This window comes from Sparus aurata, chromosome 13 (genome assembly GCF_900880675.1).
Source record: "Sparus aurata chromosome 13, fSpaAur1.1, whole genome shotgun sequence".
Classification (NCBI taxonomy): Eukaryota; Metazoa; Chordata; class Actinopteri; order Spariformes; family Sparidae; genus Sparus; species Sparus aurata.
Window position 1 is genome coordinate 26,150,510 of NC_044199.1, and position 23,861 is coordinate 26,174,370.

General features: G+C 42.0%; 2 protein-coding genes across 2 annotated transcripts in view; one reads left to right on the top strand and one right to left on the bottom strand.

Moving 5' to 3' along the window:
• Positions 1 to 23,861, bottom strand: part of capn5b (calpain 5b) — an 82,183-nt gene that overhangs the window by 21,495 nt on the left and 36,827 nt on the right. The window contains exons 3-5 of the mRNA XM_030438244.1: positions 19,569 to 19,700; positions 6,870 to 7,078; positions 6,213 to 6,405 (exon numbers count right to left, since the gene is read on the bottom strand). Of these exons, the coding sequence (XP_030294104.1) occupies positions 6,213 to 6,405; positions 6,870 to 7,078; positions 19,569 to 19,700 (534 nt within the window). The remainder of the gene's footprint in view (positions 1 to 6,212; positions 6,406 to 6,869; positions 7,079 to 19,568; positions 19,701 to 23,861) is intronic.
• ompb (olfactory marker protein b) lies at positions 10,766 to 11,726 on the top strand. Its single transcript, XM_030438270.1, has one exon. The coding sequence runs from the start codon at positions 10,935 to 10,937 to the stop codon at positions 11,415 to 11,417; it is 483 nt and encodes a 160-aa protein (XP_030294130.1). The 5' UTR covers positions 10,766 to 10,934; the 3' UTR covers positions 11,418 to 11,726.

Here is a 23,861-nt window from a genome sequence, read left to right on the forward strand (position 1 = left end):
CGTAAAGAAAAATTAACCCTTCGTGCTATTTAAGCTCCCCATCAAACCACTGTGAACGACTGTAAACCCATTTCATCTTTCAAAAATCTTTACCAACACCATTTCATTCCATGTGATTCACTCACATCGAGGCACACAGCAACTGTTAACGATCCTTCTTGTACACCCACTTTATCCATCTTCCACACAAAAGTGCTTTGGTTTATAGAAAATGTCAGCCTCACCAAACACTGAGAGGGTTCAATGGCCTCCCCTTGAACCCCTTTTCCACTTAAATGTACCATTATCCTGGCATTAATGCATGTGCCTCCCTGTAACAAGAACCTATGATGATACCCAGGCTTTGTGCAAATATTCTGGAGAGGGTAAGGAATGCACAGTATCATCAAAACAGACAAATCAGAAGTGTGTGCTATTCATTTGTGTGTACCTCACGTAATCTCACATAAATTACTGCAAGAGACTGAAGAGCATTTGAAAAGAATTTATGCAGAGATTTGGCACTAAAGGAGGCTGCTGTCTTTGCAGCAAGACACAGGTAGTGAGTGTCTCCATAAAGTCAGACGCCACAGACAGAGTTTTTTTCTTGCCTGGATTTTCAAATCATAGCAGAAAATGCTCCAATTACTAAAGGGCTCTGGGGCACCAGAGGTCAGCTTTGTTGGATTAGACAATTTCCAGATAAAAGGTATTGAAATGCTGCAAAGTGTGTGAGCACGGTTTGTCAAAATGTCAAGATGTTATGTGGATGGATCTGAAACAGAAATGTATGTTCTGCTCTGGAGGAATTTATTTATTTTTCAAGTTTGAACTTTCCTCCCTACAATTGAACATGAATATCTGTACTGTCTCCTCCCTCCTTACACTTTAAAAACAGGCTCCTTACTTCAGTGTAAATGCATTTGAGGGGAATTATTCCCATCCATCCATCCATTTTCATCCGCTTATCCGGGGCCGGGTCGCGGGGGCAGCTGCCTGAGCAGGGACACCCAGACTTCCCTCTCCCCAGTCACACCAGTGTGTCCTGGGTCTTCCTCGGGGTCTCCTCCCAGCGGGACAAGCCAGGAACACCTCCCGAGGGAGGTGTCCCGGGGGCATCCGAAACAGATGCCCAAGCCACCTTAGCTGGCTCCTCTCGATGTGGAGGAGCAGCGGCTCTACTCCGAGCTCCTCCTGGGTGACAGAGCTCTTCACCCTATCTCTAAGGGAGCGCCCTGCCACCCTGCGGAGGAAACTCATTTCGGCCGCTTGTATCCGGGATCTTATTTTTTCGGTCATGACCCAAAGTTCATGGCCATAGGTGAGGGTAGGAACGTAGATTGACTGGTAAATCTGATTTACTCTCTTCACCACGACAGACCGATACAACGACCACATTACTGCGGCCGCTGCACCGACCCGCCTGTCAATCTCACGCTCCATCCTTCCCTCACTCATGAACAAGACCCCAAGATACTTAAAGTCCTCCACTTGAGGCACAAACTCTCCCCCAACCCGGAGGGAGCAAGCCACCTTTTTCCGGTCGAGAACCATGGCCTCGGATTTGGAGGTGCTGATTCTCATCCCAGCCGCTTCACACTCGGCTGCAAACCGCCCCAGGACATGCTGGAGGTCCTGGCTCGAAGGAGCCAACAAGACCACATCATCCGCGAAAAGCAGATATGAAATCCAGTGGCTCCCGAACCAGATCCCCTCCGGCTCGTGGCTGCGCCTTGAAATTTTGTCCATGAAAATAATGAACAGAACCGGTGACAAAGGGCAGCCCTGCTGGAGTCCAACATGCACCGGGAACAGGTCTGACTTACTGCCGGCAATGTGAACCAAGCTCCTGCTCCAGTTGTACAAGGACCGTACAGCCCTTAACAGAGGGCCTCCGACCCCGTACTCCCGGAGCACCTCCCACAGAATGCCACGAGGGACACGGTCGAATGCTTTCTCCAAGTCCACAAAACACATGTGGACTGGTTGGGCAAACTCCCATGAACACTCGAGCACCCTGCGGAGGGTATAGAGCTGGTCCAGTGTTCCACGGCCAGGACGAATTCTCCTCTCCAGTACCCTGGAATAGACTTTCCCAGGGAGGCTGAGGAGTGTGATCCCCCGATAGTTGGAACACACCCTCCGGTCCCCCTTTTTGAATAGGGGGACCACCACCCCGGTCTGCCAGTCCAGAGGCACTGTCCCCGACTGTCACGCGATGCTGCAGCGACGTGTCAGCCAAGACAGCCCCACAACATCCGGAGACTTGAGGTACTCAGGGCAGATCTCATCCACCCCTGCTGCTTTGCCACTGTGGAGCTTCCGGATTACCTCAGTGACTTCGGCTTGGGTGATGAATGGGTCAACCTCTGAGTCCCCAGCCTCTGCTTTCTCCTGCCAGGTCTGTCCAGCTTCCTCCCCTGCCAGCGGATCCAACTCACCACTAGGTGGTGATCAGTTGACAGCTCAGCCCCTCTCTTCACCCCAGTGTCCAAGACATACGGCCGGAGGTCAGATGACATGACCACAAAGTTGATCATTGACCTCCGGCCTGGGGTCTCCTGGTGCCACGTGCACATATGGAAACCCTTATGCTTGAACATGGTGTTTGTTATGGACAAACTGTGACTAGCACAGAAGTCCAGTGACAAAACACCACTCGGGTTCAGATCGGGGAGGCCGTTCCTCCCAATCACCGGTTGGAGCACTCTCCAGTACCCCTCCCAGGGACTCCAAGAAGGCCGGGTACTCTGCACCGCTGTTCGGCCCAACAGCCGAGACAACGGTGAGAGTCCTATCCCTGACCCGAAGGCGCAGGGAAGTGACCCTCTCGTTCACTGGGGAAAACTCCAACACATGGCGGCTGAGCTGAGGTGCTATAAGCAAGCCCACACCAGCTCACCGCCTCTCACCGCAGGCAACTCCAGAACAGAAGAGAGTCCAGCCTCTCTCAAGGAGTTGGGTTCCAGAGCCCAGACTGTGCGTGGAGGTGAGCCCAACTATTTCTAGCCGGTACCGCCCAACGTCCCGCACCAGCTCAGGCTCTTTCCCTCCCAGCGAGTTGACATTCCATGTCCCCATGGCTAGAGTCACCATCCGGGGATTGGGTCGCCGGGGCCCCCGCCCATGACTGCCACCCATATCCCACTGCACCGGCCCCTTCTGAACCCTCCCGCGAGTGGTGAGCCCACGGGAAGGCAGGCCCATGTCGCTCGTTCGGGCTGTGCCCGGCCGGGTCCCGTGGGCAAAGACCCGGCCACCAGGCACTCGCCTGCGAGCCCCAACCCCAGGCCTGGCTCCAGGGTGGGGCCCCGGTGACGCCAATCCGGGCAACGTGAACGTCCTTGGTGTTTTTACTTTCATTAGGGGCTTGTGAACCGATCTTAGTCTGACCCGTCACCTAGGACCTGTTTGCCTTGGGAGACCCTACCAGGGGCATTAAGCCCTGGACAACATAGCTCCTAGGATCATTCGAGTGATCAAACCCCCTCCACCACGATAAGGTGCCGGTTCAAGGAGGAGCAATTATTGATTATTCAAATTTTTGCATCATTGCATGCCGCTTTCCCAACATCACAAGACTGATTTTGACCTATCAGTGCACATCACGCAAATGTAGTGAGACAAAAAACATCATACAAGATGGAATCAGATGGAGAGAAAGACTGGATTGGCGTGAAAAGATGTGCTGTTGTCTCGTCTCTGCAGAGACCTTGCTGCCTTCTATGGAGGACTAAAAGTGCCATAATTAAATAAATAAATACACAATTAAATAATTAATTAAATGTGTCATTTATCAATTAAAATTGGAATTAAATACATGCACGTGTTATTAAGTGTGTCATTGATTCACTAAAATACCAATTCATTTTATGTTGATATCATATATAATTATTTCACTATTTAATCAATTATTTCATGGTCCTGTTTTGTAGTGCTTCATGAATTTATTTTATCTGTCAAACTCACCCATCAAAGTCAGTGGGCGGGGCCAACGCAAATTTAGTCTAATCCATTGCTTTGGTCTGAAGTCTTGAAACCAAATGAACTTTCTAGTGAGGGCAAGTTTTTGACATTTTGTCCTGCACCTCGAATGCTGTATCAACATTGGGGCTAGCAGGGGACCGAGCCTTCCACTTGATTTTTAGCAGTTGCCAATAAAGTTTTGTTTGATTGCATCAATCCATTATCTGGAATCAATTTGCCTTGACTTCATGTGCAGCGTAACCAATCAGATGTTAGGATCCAATCAGTTGTTATAGCACTTTTAGTCCTCCATAGCCCTCTGACTGGATTTTATAATTTTCTCATTTAGTTGCTTCTTGGGAAGCTTTACCATACCAAATCTGATGTCCTTGGAATGAGACTCAACCATCAACTATCTTTGTGGTGTGTTTAGGAACAGCTGGGACAATTCCTACTGATTCTACCTTTAAGTTTGATAGTCGTTTAATAATATTAATATGAAGTCCTTCAGAGGAATACTTATTTTATCTGTACTTCTACTTGAGTAAAGGATCTGTGTACTTACGCAACCTCCATTAAGATTATACCGAATGCTAACTATACCTAACACGCTAACACTGGCATGTTATCATCAGTGTTGTGCCTGAACGCTTTCAATGAACGATCGTTCATGAACTCGTTCATATTTTGGGCGAACGTGAACTGAACGTACTGTATTTCTACCTGATGAACGTTATTGTGAACGCGTTCATTCTGACGTTCGTGAACGGTGCGTTCTCACAGTTTAACTTCGTTCAAGACAGTGCCAGATTTCCAACGCCGGAAACCGGCTAAAACACACCGTGAACAGTAATATGTAGCGGAAAATCACCCAGTCTGGCTATTGTGTATAAAAAGGACGCTGGACGAGAGGTTTCTACACGCAACTCGCTTTACTTTCGATCAAAACGAAACTTAACTATTTCAGACAGACACAGCTGCATACCAAACATGCAGTGAAGCATTACCAAACGAACACAGATGAATTCGTCCTGAACGGACACAAGACTGGTAACACCAGCCACCACAGAGTCGCACCACCGCATGCGTCATCAATGTGCTAAGCATGGAGGCAAAAACAAATGAAGGCTTCACAACTGTTTTTTTATTGTGATATATCTAAAAAGTTTTGGAGATGCTGCTAACTCTGTCCATTCTCTTACCCTTAAACATGTTATTTGCTATGTTAACCCAGAAGATAATGCTCTTGAACACATGATGAACTTTGTTATCCTATGCAAAATGTTTTATTCACAAACAAAAATTTGCAAAATCACTACCTAAATTTGCTCCTTTTTTCCTGGAACTGAGCTCTTTGCTTAAATCTCTGATTTTGTTAGATAACAAAAAAAGTAATACCTTACTGAGTCATAATGAAAAGTTTTTCCCTGAAGCCACTGTCTGAACTATCTATTTATTTATTATTTTATTTTTCCCCTTCTTCTTCTTTTTTTAAAATTATTTATTTATTTACTTATTTATGTATTTTATTTTTAATTTGTACTCTATCCTGTACTGCAAACCTGAAACGGCACATTGAACTAAAGCACCCGGCGAGCCTTTCAAGGTACGTGCAAGTGAATAAAAAATGAAAAGACACGGCAACAGCGAGCCAAAACAGATCCTCTACCACCCAAATTGCATTAACGGCATACAGTAGCGGCTCCGCTGTCTTCATCTCCCAGCCGCAGCTGGACAACCTGGTTTTGCAGAATATTGTGGGAGAGCTGCAGTTTCAGTGTTAAAACTGATAGAATAATAGCCGTCTGTGGTTCTATATGGGCTGTGGCAATAATTTTGAAAAATAACAGCTCGCATCAACATATTGAAAAAAAAAAAAAAGAACTATGAACTAGTTCATTTTCGGAACTGTGAACTTAGTTCAAAATTTTGAATTATGAACTATGAACTGAACTAGTTCATTTTAAAATTTGTGAACTGAACTTTGAACTAGTTCATGTAGAAGGTGAACTTTCCCAACACTGGTTATCATCATCACTGTAAGCATGTTAGCATGCTGACATTAGCATTAGCTGAAAGCACAGCTTGGTTTAAGTTCAGCCGCAAACAAATGCACTATCATAATTGACTCATACCCCCCAAAAAAGTTAAATGCTGCTTTTGTATCATATTTCATATGTATAAATAGAGAATAAAACATATTTTTAAAGGAAAAACTGAAAGGAATCTTTAACTAAGCAGTAAGGTATGATCTGCCCTTAACCTACCCTGATGGAGCAGCTGATGAGACCGTCTCTGTTATGGACTTTGAGAACTCTTTCAAACAGCTGGTTTCGGGCCAGCTCGTCTGTCGCCATCTGACCCTCCAGCAGGTCCACCGGCTCTGAAACACCACCTGTGAAATCCACCAGCGCGTCAGCAGTGTTCCCCCCATCCAAAGCCTCGTAGCAGCCATAAACCCTGCAGGAAGTGGAGGAGAGTCAGTTCATAGACTGCAACAACAAGTTACTCAGGAATTATTTTGTTAATTTATTTATTGTTTTCATCCCCTATCAAGCAAAATTGCAGAATATTTGCTGGTTACAGCTTCTCCACTGTGAGGACTTTCTGCTTTTCTTACTATTATTTCAGAGTAAACTGATCTATCTTTTGTTTTTGGACAAAAGAAGACATTAAAGATGCCACTTTTGATTCACTTTTGTAAGACAAAATGATTGATTGAAAAATCAAGAAAACAATCTGCATTTTGATGGGAAATCATCATCATGACATCTCTGAATGCTGATAAAGACAGTCTATTCAGTGCAAAGTTTCCACTTATGTAGGCAGAAGTTTAAATCATTAAGTTCAATACTCAAGTTTTTGGGTGTCTGTGACTCCTTCTCTCAAACTGGATCCATTTATCTGTTGGCTCTGGTACTAACTTGGCGTACGCCTTCTCCACCAGGGCGCTCCAGAACTCGTTGCTGTCGTTGGAGTGGCAGTAGACCAGCTGGTTGTCCACAGTCGGTAGCCGATCGTCAATCACCACATCCACCCACTCACCGAAGCGCCAGAAGCGAAAGTGGAAAATCCCCCCGTAAGAGTCTGGCTTCTCCGTGTCCCACTCCTGCTCCTTCCAGTCGGGAATGACCTGGAGGAGGAAGAGGAGGATGGAGGAGGAGGAGCTGGTAAGCCAAACAAACAGCCAGTGGTCCATGGAGCATAAAAAAATGTCAAGGTGGACTGCCGGTAGTGAGCCGGCATCCCTTCATGCCTGCCGATGCATTTCGGATTAGGGGACAAATTTATCACCTTGGCTCTCTCGGTCGTAAATCCGGCTGTAATAGGACATGGGTGAGAGCTAATAACTGTTTGACTGCGCTGTGTGTGTGTGTGTGTGTGTGTGTGCATGCGTGCGTGCATGTGTGTGTGTGTGTGTGTGTGTGTGTGTGTGTGTGTGTGTTTCAGCTGCCTGCATTTTCTATGGTCCAATGAAACCCCTATCATCCGGCCTCCATTTTGTGAACTGTGGTTATTATTTTGACAAGAGGTGAAAAACAAAACATTCAACATAGTCACATAAAATCTGAAGAAGAACACACAGCTGTCTGTAAATGGACCCGCTGCTCAAAAATAAAAATAAACCTTACAGAGTTTAAGTCTACTAAAGACATATAATAGATGGCTGAGAAATAATAACACTCACTTACCTATAAAATCACTTACCAAGATTATCTTTAAATTGCTGAACTGACTGCATGTATTGACTTTATATTCCACTCGTGTCCTTTCCTCATGAAAATGTGTAAAATGTTATTTTATCTCAAGAGAGAATCATTTGATAGCTGTGCTAGCTTAAAGGGACAATTCACCCCTGATTTACAGATATCAGCTGTGGAGTTTTCTGCCTTCTCTCACATTTAATGGATTAAGATGACACTCAAAACACAAAGACACACAAAAAAACCATTAACATCACTGCCTCTTTCCCTGAAATCATGACGCAGTTGCTCAAGATAATCCACAGACCGGTGTAATGATGGAACTATTATCTTTCTCTGACTGTATCACTGCACGGAGGACGATTTTATCTACCTATGGACAAGATGCTTGTGCTCGTGACAGCTCGGGATGTGAACATGAACCCTTCACGCACGGAGTCAACTTCAGCGGACATACACTGTACTTGCCATGTACAGTGTATGTCCGCTGAAGTTGACAACCATTTTTATCAAGTACAGTTGGGGTACCGTGTCTCAATCACCAGATGGTGGACCCCCAAAGCCTTGTCCGAAATTCAAGTTGGTTATTTTTGTCATTTTTTGAGATATGGCATCATAAATTCAAAATGGTGGAGGGTAAAGGAAATGCAACAAGTTCCTTTGGAAGGACTGTTAAATGATCTTATTCTAAGAAAACCTGACTAGAAGTTCTTTACAACTAATAAAGAAAAAGGTGTTGATTTACAGAATATACTTTGTGGTGCAAAACATCCACTAGACAGTGTATTTTCAGTCAGATAAATCTCATTTAGTTGAAAGACACTTTGTAGTTTTCTTTTTTTGGGGGGGGGGGGGGGGGGCATTTGAGTCTTTATTTCATTTTTCAGTCAACATGAATATTAACACAAATGTACAAGTATGAAAAAACAAAATAAATATGGTTGGTCATGACCCAGTCACTTCGGTCCTGCTAACATTAGCATTCATTTGGTTCCTCCGGTGTCTGTCCACCTGATGAATATAGGTTGAATCTTCACACTCCCTTTTGCTCTGTTTTAATCTCCATTACCTCCAGAGAAACAGCGTCTGCGTCCAGTTGCTAAACGTTTATCCATCTGTCTTTCGGTGCTGAACAGGTCGTGTACGGCCGGTTTAATTTCCTGCATTATGTCATGTTGTGATTTCTCTTTAAAATTTATGAAGTGTCGCTCTCCCACTGTGACTCAGTGTCGTAACAGAGCACCCAACCTAGAGGCGACCTGCGAAAAGGGCGCCTGTGAAACCTTCTCCGGTGTGAATATGGCACGCGGTAAAAACTGCAAATGATGCAGTGAGCGACACCACATGTGATTCCACTGACAGTGTTCCAGCGGGTGTCCTTGGAGATGTCAAGGTGCGCTAACTGAACAGCAGTTCCTGTCAAACCTCTCTACAGGAGGTGACACTCTGCTGATGGAGAGAATCTGGCCTCTCCAGAGGACCGGCTCTGTGAGGCAGCAACAGCTCCTTTTAAAGGAGGAGGAGGGGGAGGGAAAAAAACAAAGCACTGCACCACAGAAACCTCGGAGTCATTTTGTAATCCTTCGGGAGGCAATCTCCCCTGCACTCCACCCTGCTACTGCTTACTCTCTGACTCTGCACTGAGGAGAGAGTGAACGAGGGCTCCATCTATCAGCTTTCATCTGGGCCAAGTGTCGCTATGCAGCAACTGAACTCTGGTAGATAAGCAACCTGACGACTGACCAGAAACCCAGCAGAAGCAGGCTTCCCTTAATAAGGGGAATAAAGGGGCTTTCCCCTTCACCCGATAGAGTGCGAATCTGACACAGAGTGGGAAACTTCCTCTTCCAAAACAGTTTTGATGTTTACATTGTCATATCCTTCAGCCAAGCCTTTTAGCTGGTTCGTGAGTTAGTCCTTTCAGAAATTGTTAAAGTTTCAACCACAACAATTACAGTAAAACATAAATGCTGTTCACATTTGGTCTTACAATGTGTCTTGAATGATCCAATCACGAGAGGACGACTTTAAGCCCGTCAGTTCACATCTCACATTAACATCACATATCAGCTCAAGTGACCACTTGTGATGGAACAGACGGATACATTTTTAACACAAAGAAAGAGATATCTTCATGGGCGAAGTTCGCCGAATTACCAAGTAGGTCCGAATAGTTAAGAGTGTGTTGTAGACGGCGTTCATTTTTTAAAAGAAAGTTTCTTCTAATGGAACCAGTCTCAAAATGGAGCGTTTTTTTAAGGGAGGCTGGAGACTTTCTCCACGGACGACAAAGAAGTTGTCATAAGTTACCATTTCCTGTATTTTCAAAAATTTGACATGTTTACTGTCTTGTCTTCTTTCACACATTCACAATTACATACACTCTACACGTTTTATGAAGATAGAAACAATAACAAATGTTTTGTATGTAACTCCAAATTCACAAGAATTACCCTGCACATCCGTCCTGATACAACTCATATTCACCACAGAGACGGTGGAATACATTCTTGGTCCTTTACCTGCCACTCACGGCTTAAAAAGCAGTGTCACACTGTGTTGTTTTTGACCTGAAGTCCTGCTAGAAATAATATTCTTACGGACTTAATTGATGATGGAAACCACAAAGCAACGGAGCAGAATAAGAAAATAAAAAAAATACAATAAAACAAAACTGGTGTTTGTTTATCCACTCCAAACTGTCGAAGCTTCCAAATGAAATACAATAATAGTGAATGTTTCCTATAGATCACACCAGTGTTTATATATCCCATTACAGTTTTTCAGTTATTGTACCTCGATATTTATTCATTCGTTACTCCAAAACACTGACCCTTGATAAACATTTATTGGTATGTCCTCACTCTGAAATTAAAGACAATTTCTTTGTTGGAATAGGATTTTGATTATACAGCAGGTCATGTCAGGTATTAGAGTCAAGGGTCTGTAACCAAGCAGAAACATGAGCCAAACAAATGTGTGACAAACAGAACTGAGCACAGATCCCTGAGGGCAAACCCTGTGCTGTGGTTGCAAATGTCATTAGATCTTGTTGCTTAGCACCTCTGCTCTTCTGTACTTCTGTGTCGGACCCACCCTCTGCTATCGATGCTACACAGACATGTATACATGCATAATGCAGAAGCCTGCATGCGAGAGCACAGCGTAAGAGCAGGAAGAGGACACAGAGAAAGTGAAGAGGCTTAGTTTCGACAGAGCTGTCAATCTAATCCAGCCTAACAGTCGCTATCGACCTGTCAACCCGCTGCGTCGAGCCGTCCAAACATGTCTACAGAGTTGGAGCTCCCCTTCCGGCCAGACAACCAGCTGACGGAGGTGATGCGCCTGCGGGTTCAGTCTCTGCAGCAGCGAGGCCAGAAGAGGCAGGACGGCGAACGCCTGCTGCTGCCCAATGAGGCCGTGTATCGACTGGACTTCCCCAAACAGTCCCTCAGGTTCTCCCACTGGACGGTGCGGCTGGCCCAGGCGGGACGCCTCACCATCACGGCCACCTCGCAGCTCTGGACGCCTGACCTCACCAACCTGATGACACGTCAGCTGCTGGAGCCCGCGGGGGCTTTCTGGAGGTCGCCTCATGATGCTGGTGATTCGACTGTCCAGTGCTACGAGGCTGACGCACATGAGTTCGGCGAGAGGATCGCTGAACAGGCGAAGGTAAGGAAGGTGATGTACTTCCTGTTTGCCTTTGCAGACGGCTGCAGCCCTGAGACTGCGGACAGCTCCATCACCTTCACAACGGATAGTTGAGACTTTACAACTAAAATACTGGAGAGACATCCTTTCATGAAACTCTTCTTTTGTGCTTGTTTTGTGTTTAGTTGAAGGAGAAAAGTTCATTTTAGGCTAAACTCGCATTTTTCATGTATGGATTACTTCCTCTAATCAGCTGACAATCTTTAAGGACAAGACTTTGTTCTCCATCCTCCTCTTGGACTCATTTACAATGAAACTTGCTTCTGTTGTTGAACTTCTAGATCAAAAAAAAATGCTTGTTTGTATCTCTGTACCTTTGATGTTGAGCTTAGAAACAGCGAAGTTCAAATAAATCCGATAATTCAAAAAGCTGTATCTGTATTTTCTTAATTAATGCCTGAACACGCTTCGTGTGTGGAGCCAACCTCTCCTCCTGTTTGACAAACAGCCCGCCCTGACGGGTTTAGCAGAGACGAGTCCCACATGAGATAATGGATAGAGACAGCGTGCGTTTGTGTGTATGGGTCTGAGTATTCCCCAGTGGACGGGGGAACAGGTTCCTGCTGCCTCATCCGTCTCCGTCTTGCATGGTGACCCTGACAAACAAGAAAGAGAGGGGAGGCATGTGGATTTCATCTCTCAGCCTCCTCCTCCTCCTCCTGCAGGCTTTACACTGCGAACACTAACTGTGACTGTGAACGAGAAGACGCGTGTCAAATGAGGTGTGAGAGAAAAGAAAATAACGGAGATGTCAGGAGGTATTAGAGTCATTTCTTTCTTTGACACAAAGCGTGTAACTAACTCGTCACCTGAACCGTCTATTTTCCACAAACCTGCGTTTTTTTCTCTGTGGGTAAGAAGTCTGCTCGTTCTCTGGAGTCTCAATTAAATCGATCTCGCCTGGAGCCTTGAATGCATAAATATAAATTACTATTGAGTGTCCTCATTGGTATGTGTCCTTTTGCTCACTGTTGCCTGTTATCCTTTGACTAAGAGTTAAACAAATGGACTGTGTTTGGGTGAAATTTAGCTACACAGGTCGAACACAGGTAAGAGCTAAAGCTGAATGAAAGGCACTTTAAAGTCTGGCAAGTTTTGCAGGTAATTAACATGTACAAAAGCAATACAAAATAACAATGTTTTGTCTCTGCACTCGGGCTTTCACTGGGGATTAGTGTCTGCTCCGGGGAGACTTGGACCATTCCTCGTTTTGCTTTCACAGGAAGTGAATCCTGTGGCCAACAGGAGACAGCGAACAGACGAACATCTCTCCACAAAGGCTGCTTTAACAAACAGACTTCCACTAATTGTTCCGATCCAACAAACAGACTTCAGATAGAGGTCGAACTTGACTGGCTCTTGACACTCTGATTAGAAACTGTGGTCCAATTTCCAACTACAAACCAACAACACGCAGCAAATCAAACTACAGGCACCGAGGTTCAGTTCCAGCCTGCAGGCCCCATTAGGAATTCTCCCTCGCTTTTGATTTAGAATGATAATTATTCTAATCAAGGCTGCAAAATCAGAGAAAAACATTTGGTTCTTTGCAACCGTTGAATATCCAAAGATTTTATCTTTCACCTATTTTCAACCATTGTCATATGAGGATAAGATGTATATAGGGCCGTGGGAAGTTAATTACCATCTGGTATTTTAAGTGAATCACTTGCTAACCCCGGTATATAAATGGCATGACACGGATGTTCATCCATGCTCTAAAGAAGACCACCAGGCCGAAACAGTGGCATGTTTCTTGACGCGACTACAATAAATGAGTGACATTGAGTTTTGTCAACTCTGTCCTGAACCTGAAGGAGTGTGTGTGTGTGTGCTACCTCCATCCCTTTAGATATTCAGCAGCTGCAACATAGGACTTTGTTTTAGCACCACTTCATCTCATCTTATCAAAGATGAATTCATTCATTATTTCACATTTTAGGCAAAAGTTTGACATTTTGGGAAATCAGCTTATTTGCTTTCTGGTGGAGCGTGAGAGAGAAGATCTATACTCTCCTGTAGTGTAGTAAAAATAATACTCAAAAGTCATACTAAGTCAAAGTAAAGAAACTGTTAAAATGTTACTTTGGTAAACTGAAACTCACCTTTAAGATTAGCTCTTGTGTATAATTCTTAAAGTATCTGATATTAAATCTAATTACAGAAAAAAAGTAGGTATATTGGAGACGGACAGATTCAGTATATACACATGTTATGCAATATGTGCCAATGTTAAAACTTTTAAAAAGAATATGGTACAGAAAACAATGCTTGGGTAATTTCTAATTATCTAATTTGCAGTGAAGGTTATTTTTTTCAATGCGCTAATGTAATCTGGAAGAAATACATTTTTGTGTTAAACTGTCTAATACCCTGGCTCAGTTATAGATCTTTGTGTTTAATAACCAAATGTGAGAGATCATTGCATTCAAAATGTGTCGATATCAGCCGTTTGCTGCGGGTTCGGTGCAGGAAGAAACGGTCAAAACGGGCTTCTCTCACGAAGCAAGGAAGTGTTTGCTTTGTGCTACTCCTTTTCCTATTGGTGGAAAAAGGCGTCCCACCAACCAATCACAAAATTAAATGACAAACTATGTTATTTGGTTGCTTAGGAACGGGGGGAAGTTGTCGGAGGGACAGTGACGGTGACAGCGACAGAGATAGCGAGTTTTGAGAGTTGAGAGATTTGTGACATTAAGCGTGTTTGGAGTGTATTGTTAGTGTGTTATGTAGTGTTGGTGTAGTGTGTTTAGTGAGTAGTGGAGTCGAGGTTTTTTGTTTAATGAGGCAAAACATTGAGGAGACTGCTGAATGTTGAGCAGGCAGGAAGGAGCTGGGGGAAACATATCACTACGTAGAACTTTATAAATTTCAATTTTTTTAGCAAACAGCAATTTATATATTTGCATTATAAGTAATAAAAATAGTTCGTAAAACATATTTGTGGTTTTCACAGTAGAAAATCAAAATGTTATCTACTCGGATTTTATGTTTTTTGTGATTTAAGGTCCATTGTGTTATAAAAGTTTGTCAAAATGAAAAAATAACTGCACAGTCACACATGTGGGATTGTGCTGAAAATAATGACATGAAGCAAGGCAAGGTAAATAGTTTTTAAGGTGAAATATTATGGCAAAATCAAAAATAGTCAAAAACTGCCAATTATACCCTGGAATATCGGATTTCATAACAAACCTAAATATCCCTGACATCCCACCTTCAAACACAGCCTCATTTGGCCATCCATGAAAAAGCTACTTAACCTCCCACTTTTCTATAGGAATACATATTTCCTACGGGCAATGCACTAGTATTAATAATCAGCTTTTTGTTGATCATCTGGATATTTGTTTTGTTTTCTTATTTCCATTGCCAGTAAAATAAATAAATGAATAAATTAAATTATTAATAAATTGACCTTAAATGTTCTACTTTGGTTATGATGCGTTATAAAATTGGGAAAGTAACTAGTAACTAAAGTTTGCAAATACATGAAGTGATGTAAAATATACAATATTTGTCTCCCAAATGTAGTGGAGTGGAAGTATAAAGTCACAGAAAATGTAAATACTCAAGCCCAAATCCCTCGAAATTGGACTTCAGTACAGTACTTGAGTAACTGTACTTAGTTACATTCCATCCCTGCTGTCATTCAAGTGTTGCTATTTGAGAATTTGTTGAGAATGAAACACAACAACAACATCCATTGATTTCTCCATGGGCAGATTTTCACCACAAATCCTCAATCCTCCATGTAAACATCAAAGTGATTGTAAGTGAAATATCCGTGACTGAATCGATATCGAATCCAATCAGATCTTGAACTTGTGAATCAGAATCAAATTGATTTGGGGATTCAGTGGCTGTACTGCTGCCTGTAACCCTGAAATTCAACAGCGGATATGAAAATGGGTATTGATCTTCTCATCTAACACTCCACTAGAAAGCAAATGAGTGTAATTCCCAAAATGTCAAACTACTCCACTTTACAGAAGGCTGAGCCAACAGCACTCTGATTCACCAGAGTGCACCTGACATTTGATATCAAAATGTCCCATTCCAAACCCAAAAGAGGAATTGACCCGGAGGACAGACAGTTTGCCGAGTTAAATGCAACAGCTTCCTGTCTGGTCTCGTCTACAGTCTCAAGTGGCAAGAAAGCTATTTCCCAAAATGGTTAATATTTCTGTAACCTGAGCCGGATGTCCATCACCCGCACCTCAGATCACATGGATAAACTATGAGTGATTCTAACTGTCATATCACCCACTTTCATCAACAAAGAGTGCTTCCTGTTTCAGAGAACCAGAATGAAATAATCAACCACAAAATGTTGAGAGAATAAAATCAAAACAAAGTAAAAAACGTGTAAACATGCAGCACATTCGATATGGAGTTATTTGATATTCTGTGATACCAGAGATCGAGGTATCTGACACTTTTCATTTATACGTTTTTCTAATTATTCTTTTTATTTCTCAATACATTGAGAAACATCCACTGGCAGTGCAAAGGAATAAATGATCATTGAGAGGAAAAAAGGACCTTTTATTTTATACTCAAAGAAATCTCAATCATTGACTTCACGTGTTTCAACGTATAAGATTATCATGTAATTAGTAAGCAAGTTTAGATTAAGAATTTGTGGTTATTAAGAATTCACAAATGCAAATTTAAGACTACACTAGGAGTGTGATTGAGTGTTTAAACAGAGCTCGAGGAACAGAGAGCAAACAGAGGGAGGATAGCGTGCAAGCAGGCCTGTATGTACACACCCTGTGTGAGCAGACTGTCACAACCCAGCGTCTCGCCACAACAGGCCGAAGCATCTTGTTTCAAATCCCATTAAACCTCAGTAATCACTTTGTTTCCTCTGTCAAGATAGATGCCAAAAAACATTTCAGAATAATCCTGACACCCGAAACTCCAGAGCACAGTACAGTTTAAATATTGTAGTCTAATCTTCTGTTAATACAACACCACAAGTTTTGTACTGAAGTTAGCGAAAGTGGATTTGTGGTGCCAATCTTCACGCAGGAGTTTAAATATTTACTCCGATCAGTGTGTAAAGAGCTCGCGAGACACGAGAAAACAAGCCAAACTGTCACTGGTCGGCGTTTTAAGTTCTGTGGTTCCCTGTATATTTTGAAGGTTTCTCCGTCATGTGTCTTGAGAGTGACTTTTTTCCTGCCTGGGTTCATTTGTTAATGAGTCCTTAACTACTTAACTAACGACACACAGGTGGCGCGGGAGGGAAAAAGGCTGACAGGAAGTGTAAATCACAACAAGACCCATGACAGAGAAACCTTCAAAATAAACAGGAAACAACAAAACTTGAATCCAAAACCAGCCATCTGTCTTCTCAGATCAAACTCCGGTAGTCTCCAGCTAACATAGTTGCTTGCTCGGTAAAAGTAATTCTACTGAGGAAGCTAAAGGTAACAACATTCCCTGTGATGTTATTATCTAACAGGGAAAGCGACCCGGTGGCGAGCATTAAAGCCTAGCTCCAGCTAGATCACCACTAGCATGGTTAGTGTTAGCATGGAAAAGCAATGGCAGGAAAATTAGCATGGCTAGTGAAAGCTGTCACTCAACCAGAAGTATTCCTTGTTTGCATTTACTGCCACCTGACGCCCTCACTGCTGAACTTACCCTCTGCTCCGGCCGCTGACACCCGTCTGCTCTGAGCGCAGCCACTGCAGGTCTCTCACCTCGCTCTACCACTCACGCACTACACACTGCCCCGTTTCTTCAAAAGGAGCTGATCTCATAAGCCGAGCTTGGAGGATGACGTATGACTCCCAGATTCCACTACAGTCATACGTCATTACTCCACATCAGAACCAGCTTAAATTGCACAAAATGTACTTAAAAAAAAAAGCTAGCTTATCAACACAGTAAGGAAAAGACACATGATTTATCAAAAATGCTAAAAAACACTGGGGGGGAGCTTAAGAACAACTAATGTGAATACAAAGCTAAAAAACTATTTTCTTACTGGTGATGTTAGTTGCTGATGTAAGTCATAAAGAGGCACCAGTGTTGAATCAATGCCAGTGAATATATTTGGAGATAAAACCAACATATAAATAATCCTGCTTGTATTTAGTGAAGTGCCTGCTTGAAATGGTTTTAATCCGTCTTTCCATTTGTGCGTCTATTCATTCACTCTCTATGCATTCATTCATCTATAGTTGGCCTCTCTCCTCTGAGCCCTTGCTAGCATTGAAAGCTTCCTCTGCTGGTTAGCAATGTGAAATGAAAAAAAAAAGCTTCTAATAAAAACACATTCACTACCCACAGAAGCCAGGACATCCATCTCGCCTTAGTGCTTCCAGCCGGTCCTGGGAGACTCTCCTTTAGCCTCCACCAATCAGGCTTCGACTGACTGATGGAGTCTGCTGAGACTGGGCAGGCGTTGTGGTGCTGTAATGAGTCCTCTGGTGTTTACTTCTTATCGTAATGGTTCCTAATGGACACTAAACACTAAATGTGGAATAATTACAATTGAGTACATTGAAAAAACATTTTGTGAGGGAAACAATGTTTTCCAGTTATCTCCCAATTAGAAATGGTCCTGTTTGTTAAAGTGTTTACTCTTTTTAAAAACTTGCTCAAAAAATGTGTTTCATCGACGGCTGCCTGACGGGTTGACGTGGTGAATCAGCAACAGAGGCATTCAGTGATAGAAGGCTGTGTAACTGAATGCAAGAGTCAGGGATTTCACCCATTTATACTATGAGCAACATCAATTAGTCGTATCAAAATTCTGAGATTCTAGCTTCTCAAATGTGACTATTTCCTGGTTACTTTCCTCCTCAATGACAGGAAACTGAATATCTTTGGGTTGTGGACAAAACAAGACATCTGAAGACGTCATCTTGAGCTTTTGGAAACATGGATCGAAGTTATTCACCATTTTATGACATTTTCATCGACCTAACAACTAATCGAATAATCAGGAAAATAATCACCAAATTAACTCAGAACAGAAGTAATCATTACTTGCTGCCCTATTATTGTATGGTTCTTCTTCAAAAAACCACAGGCTGACACGACAACGGCAAAAAGCAAAGTGCAACATAGGGCAGGTTTGTATTAAACATACTCTCAATTTGTATTCTGTGCATCACAGGCACAGCATTTTGTGTTATATGTGAAAACTGATACCAAATGAGTGTCTGTGTCCTAGATACAAAGCTGTGGTCAGATGCCTTAAAAAAAACCAAACAAGATACACAGGTTAATTTGGAGGCTAAACATTGTTTTCAACGGGTTTGTGGAAGACCTTAGTGCATGTATTTGGCACAGAATTTGGGAAGATTTTACATTTTCCAATAAACCTTTGCAATATGGCAATTTCTTTTTCCTATACTGTAGAATAATTCGTCTTAGATTGTTGGTGACGTGACCACTTGGACCATGTTAGGAGTAGGGCTTAGGTTAGGTTTAGCCTTAGGTTAGGGTATCTCTTGTTTGGGTGTGTATGGTTGAGAGTGTTATATATACATGTAAGCCTACACGTGAATAATAAATTCTATGTTATTTGTTATTTTTAGTTGTATCTACATTGTGCTTGGGCCCCTCTTAATAAGCTTTTTAAGCTTCCTAGGGTGTCCCATTTCACATAAGATTATTACAGATTTACAGAGAGTATGTTGTATATGATTTTAACTGATGTGAATAAAGAAATGATGAAATGATGATGAAATGACTTTGAACCGTAAAAAGTTGGCAAAGCTGGAGCAGATAATTAATAAACAAAACACCAAAATCAAAAACTTGAGAGAGAAATCTACTGGAGACCAACTACAGCCATCGGATCTGAGAAAAGTCATTTAGTTAGTTTTGATGCTCTCCGCAGGGGCTTTATATATATTTGGCTTTGGCGGTGCCCAATATCCCCAAAAAGGTGCATGTTTTGTGTGGTTACCACAAGTCTGGTCTTAATGCTAAGCTAGGCTAACCACATCCTGACTCAAGCTAAGAGTGGAACACACAGACGTGAGATTGTTTTCATTCTGTTCTTCTCACTGAGGAAGGAAAAAGTCAGCATATTTAGTGTTTCACTATTTCTGTAGATTGCGTGATGTGACCAAAAGCGGTTTGATTGGTGGGTGTTTGTCTGCACACAGACTGAGACAAAGAAAAGAAGAAAATCAACAACAGACATGAACTCATACATTACACAGACATGCTTACCTTTTGCCATAGAGACTCTCTGGAGGCCAGGCTGGAGCAGGCAGCGACGAACCAGCAGTTACCCAGCTGTCCCTGATGTAAATCGTGTGCGCTGATGCCATCGACAAACAGGTGAGGGTCTTCACACAGCTCCTACACAACCAAACACACACACAAAAGTTTAGGGTTTACCCTCATGCAACTCTTGATACATTCAGTGTTTTTTTTAACTTTCATTTTTAGATCATTTTGGCTGTATTAATGCAAATTGCATTTTGGCAAAGGTGTTTATTATTATTTTGTTTTTATTCTATTTTTTTCAATTTCAACCACAGCTCATAAAATATGTCTATAACACACTGCATGTATTGCAGACAGACAGATGTTGTACATATCATGAACCATTAAAACCAGTTAGAAATCACATATCCCGGGGTGCCATTTAGCTCAGTTGGCTCAGCCAGGGGCCCGCTGCATGTCACCCCCCCTCTCCCTCATCCTATTCCTGATATATCTCAATCTGTCCTGTCAATAAAGGCCAATTTTGTCATTTTTATATTTTTTTATGTATTTTGGTCCATATTCCAATTCATGCTATTTGCCTTGTGTCCTATAGGGGGCTATGCCTCATAATAAAACTTAATCCTCACAAAGCTGATAAAAGACCACATTTAGAAAAAAAATGTTCCATGTCAGCGACATAAAAATACAAAATATTATATATATATGCAAAATATTTTCTTTTTCCATAAAAAAAAAAACAAAAAAAAACAGAACACTGGCATCATGTAAACAAACTGGTATTTAAAGGGTTAAAATCCTGAACATTAATTCACATGAGGTAGTTATTATCAGGACTGATGCTTGAAAAAGTTACCTATGTATGAAAGTTGAAAAGAAAATGAAGGTAGTTTTTGACAGGGACCATTTTTTGGACTACATGTGGTCTGAGTTCAATTCTGTTCATTATTTTTTCATTAGTTGCATGACGGTTAAAGGTCCTATTTGTCCGAAAAGTTGATTTTGAGTCTCATTCCCAACTCGTGGGCTCTGGGATTAAAGAACGGGTCGGCCATCATCCATATGCGTTGGTGTTTGTCTGACAATTTTTCTTACAAATAGATCCTTTAAAGTGAAGATGAAGATCTCAGTTGTACCCAATAGTAGGATTGTAGGTGCTCATACTAATATTTAGAGATTTTATGCTTTCAATGTTTCTGTGAATGTATTCTTCGCAGGGTAAAATAGGTTTATGGTTGATAAACAGAGTGTACGGTTGGCGGTACAAGACACAGAGGAGCGTAAATGGGTTACCGAGGCAAATTCATGAATCAGAAAGAGACCATCTGTCCTTATGCACCCACGTATCATATTCATGATCTTCTAGTCGAGTGTGGGAGGGATGCGTGCTTCTATGAAATCACATTTCCTGTGGCTGCTGCGCTGAGGTCCATTTTCTGCCACAATGTGTACAGTCAGTCCTCTATTACAGCTAACAACATGGGACTAAATGAGCTGTTCGCGATTCTCCTGTGTGTATGTGTACTGGACTCGCACATGCATCCACATCCATACAGGACACACACACACACTGTACACACACACCATCAGGCTTCCTGTGGTTCCTGTGATAATGTGTGGGATGAATACTACGTGCTGCGAGTCGACACTCGACATTTACAGAGAAACACACTGTCCTCCACTCTTTTGTCTGCGCGCACAATGGCCATGCTTCAGCGCTGATGTGTGATAAACAAAAGGAGGGATGCCAAAAACTGAGAATTGCTGAAAAACAACAAAATATCTCAAAATATATACAGTATAAAACAATATTATATATATTTCTGCGCAATCACTTTAAATACAGTATATTCATGGTGTGTGTTCCGTTTTCATTCATTTGGGCAAAATTGTAACTGTCATAAAGAAGAAATCTAAATTTTATTGAGTTTTCTGCAGTAATAGAGCAAAAAAGTACAACACTCATTCTTCAGGGGGCGTAAATGTTGTATTCCAACTGTAATTTAATTGGTGCCACATCTGTGTGGGCGAGCACTAAAAGTAATTGATTACATTACCTCATAAATCACAATAGGCACAGGCAGTTAAGCAGCTCTATTCTGTGCTTGAATCTCAGAGTGATATAAGAGCCGCTGATTACAGAGCTCGGTGCCGGGAATTTTCGCAGTCTCACTATTTGTCAGCATTAGGGATCCACATATTTTTGATTTTGATGGTGCGATTATTGTACGAGGAAAAATTAGGGTCTCACAGCTTTACGGTTTTAATGCATTCAGTCATTTAAGACATTACAGATGTATAAAATCAAATCAAATGTATCGTTGTTTTTTTTCACGCCCAATTTTGAAATTGGCTTTATTAGCTTATTACATAGTAACCAAATAATACAGAACTAAATTATGAATGAATCTAAACAAAAAGTCAGTTGAATAATGGCCAGAATTTTTTTTCCCAAAAAATTACGATGTCACAGTGAAGTTGACCTTCAAACTTTTGGGTACAAAATGTGTTCACTTCATCATTTCATCTTTTCAGGCAGTTGTGTAAAAAAAATAAAAATAATAATTATCTTGTGAATTGTTGAGAAATGATGACTAGTGAGTACAGATTTCTAATCAGTTCATCCTTGAAGTTAGGTGGATATTTTGGCATCGGACAACCTAAAAACATAATTCCTCCAGCCACAGCTATCACCGAAATGGATTCAGGAAAATAATTTACTAATGTCCCTTTTTTTGAGAGTGATAACAGAAACACTTGGTGTAACTGAGACTTAATGGTTACAAAATCATGACATTTTAAACCAGGTAATACTGAAACTGGTTAACTGCCACGTCCCCAACCATCAACACACCTGAATTCATGACAGAGACAGCTGACGTCATTTACCAGCATTATAGTTTTTCCAGCACATTTATTCATTTGTGGCGGTTCGCCACAATATCAATTTTGGCCACCACATAATGATTTTCTGTTTTTGGAGCTGTGCGTTCCGTTCTCATTCACTTAAGACAACACACACGTCAGTGAATAGCATGCCATTATACTCTCCAATACAGTGGATGGCGGTGTGGTTTTTAGCCAGCCGGTAAAACCAACGAAGAAGAGGAGGAGGACTATTCAACGCAGCTGGCTTGATCATAACTTTCTCTCCAAAGCCACAAAGAGAGCCAGGCCTTGAAGCCATTTTTTGTCGTTGCCAAGCCGTGTAACAATGTCGTCATGTGATGCACTGGGGACTTTTCCTATAATCTAACATTGTGAAAGACTTTACTGTCAGAATTTGAGCAATTTGGTCCAATACAATTTTGAGGGTCTAGAAGAGCCGCCCGATTACATTTTATCTCCATCCAAATTAGCTTGGTGCAAAACCGGAAGTTAGCCAACTAGGTCGGCGGAAGTCTCAAGTGCGCATGCTCTATGACACCCCAGCTGGACAGCCACCCCCACAATTAAAGACTGATTCTGTGGGAAAGACTGTATTCATCTTCCAAAAAGCAGGACAGACAGTACTGAGCGTCCCGGCGCTGTCGATATCTCAGCATGTGTTGAAAACACATGAATAAAAATAAAAGTTTCTTGGGGATGCCAAATGTTTGATATTTTAAATGGACAGACGACTTCAGTCACTAATCAGTATCAGTGCTACGTTAATAGCTTGTGTCCTAGCAACATTAGTCAACCACGGAAAACACTGAAACTAATACCCTGTTTGAACAAAAAATATTGCTGCATCTTCTCTTGAGAAATGGAAAAAATTGCTTAAATAACATTTTTATTTACACGTCCTCCGAAAAAAGAGTGAGAAAAATGCAAATTTTATAACTTTCTGTATAAAACCAAAAGGAAACACCTGGGAAATATTTTTAAAACTTAAAAGTACCAGTTAAACATATTCATCCATAATTACATACTATACAATCTGAGGTTAATGTCACATCACTATCTCTTGATTTTACGATAAATAGCATCATTTCAGTGACTGGCCAGTATCTGATTTTTAATACACAGGTTAACACCAGCCCAATATAAAATACAGAACAACTTAATTTTTACTACAGCCTGCAGAGCTCCGCTGGCAGTGGCCAGGGTGTAAACAGTCTGTCTGTTTTCTGGTGTCTGCTTTATGGGACTGGCGGGTCGATGGGCACCTCAGCCATTACTCAACAGGCAGCGGAAAGTACAGCACCACTTAACAGCTCTTTATCTTTACACACTCAACTGGGGTTAGGAAAGTAATAGAGGGAAAACGAGGGAAGAAAAACAGATGTTACTCGTCATGTTACAGACACA

Bases quoted from the DNA above. Each gene is read 5' to 3' on its own strand.
- ompb (XM_030438270.1), top strand. From the start codon at position 10,935: ATGTCTACAGAGTTGGAGCTCCCCTTCCGGCCAGACAACCAGCTGACG.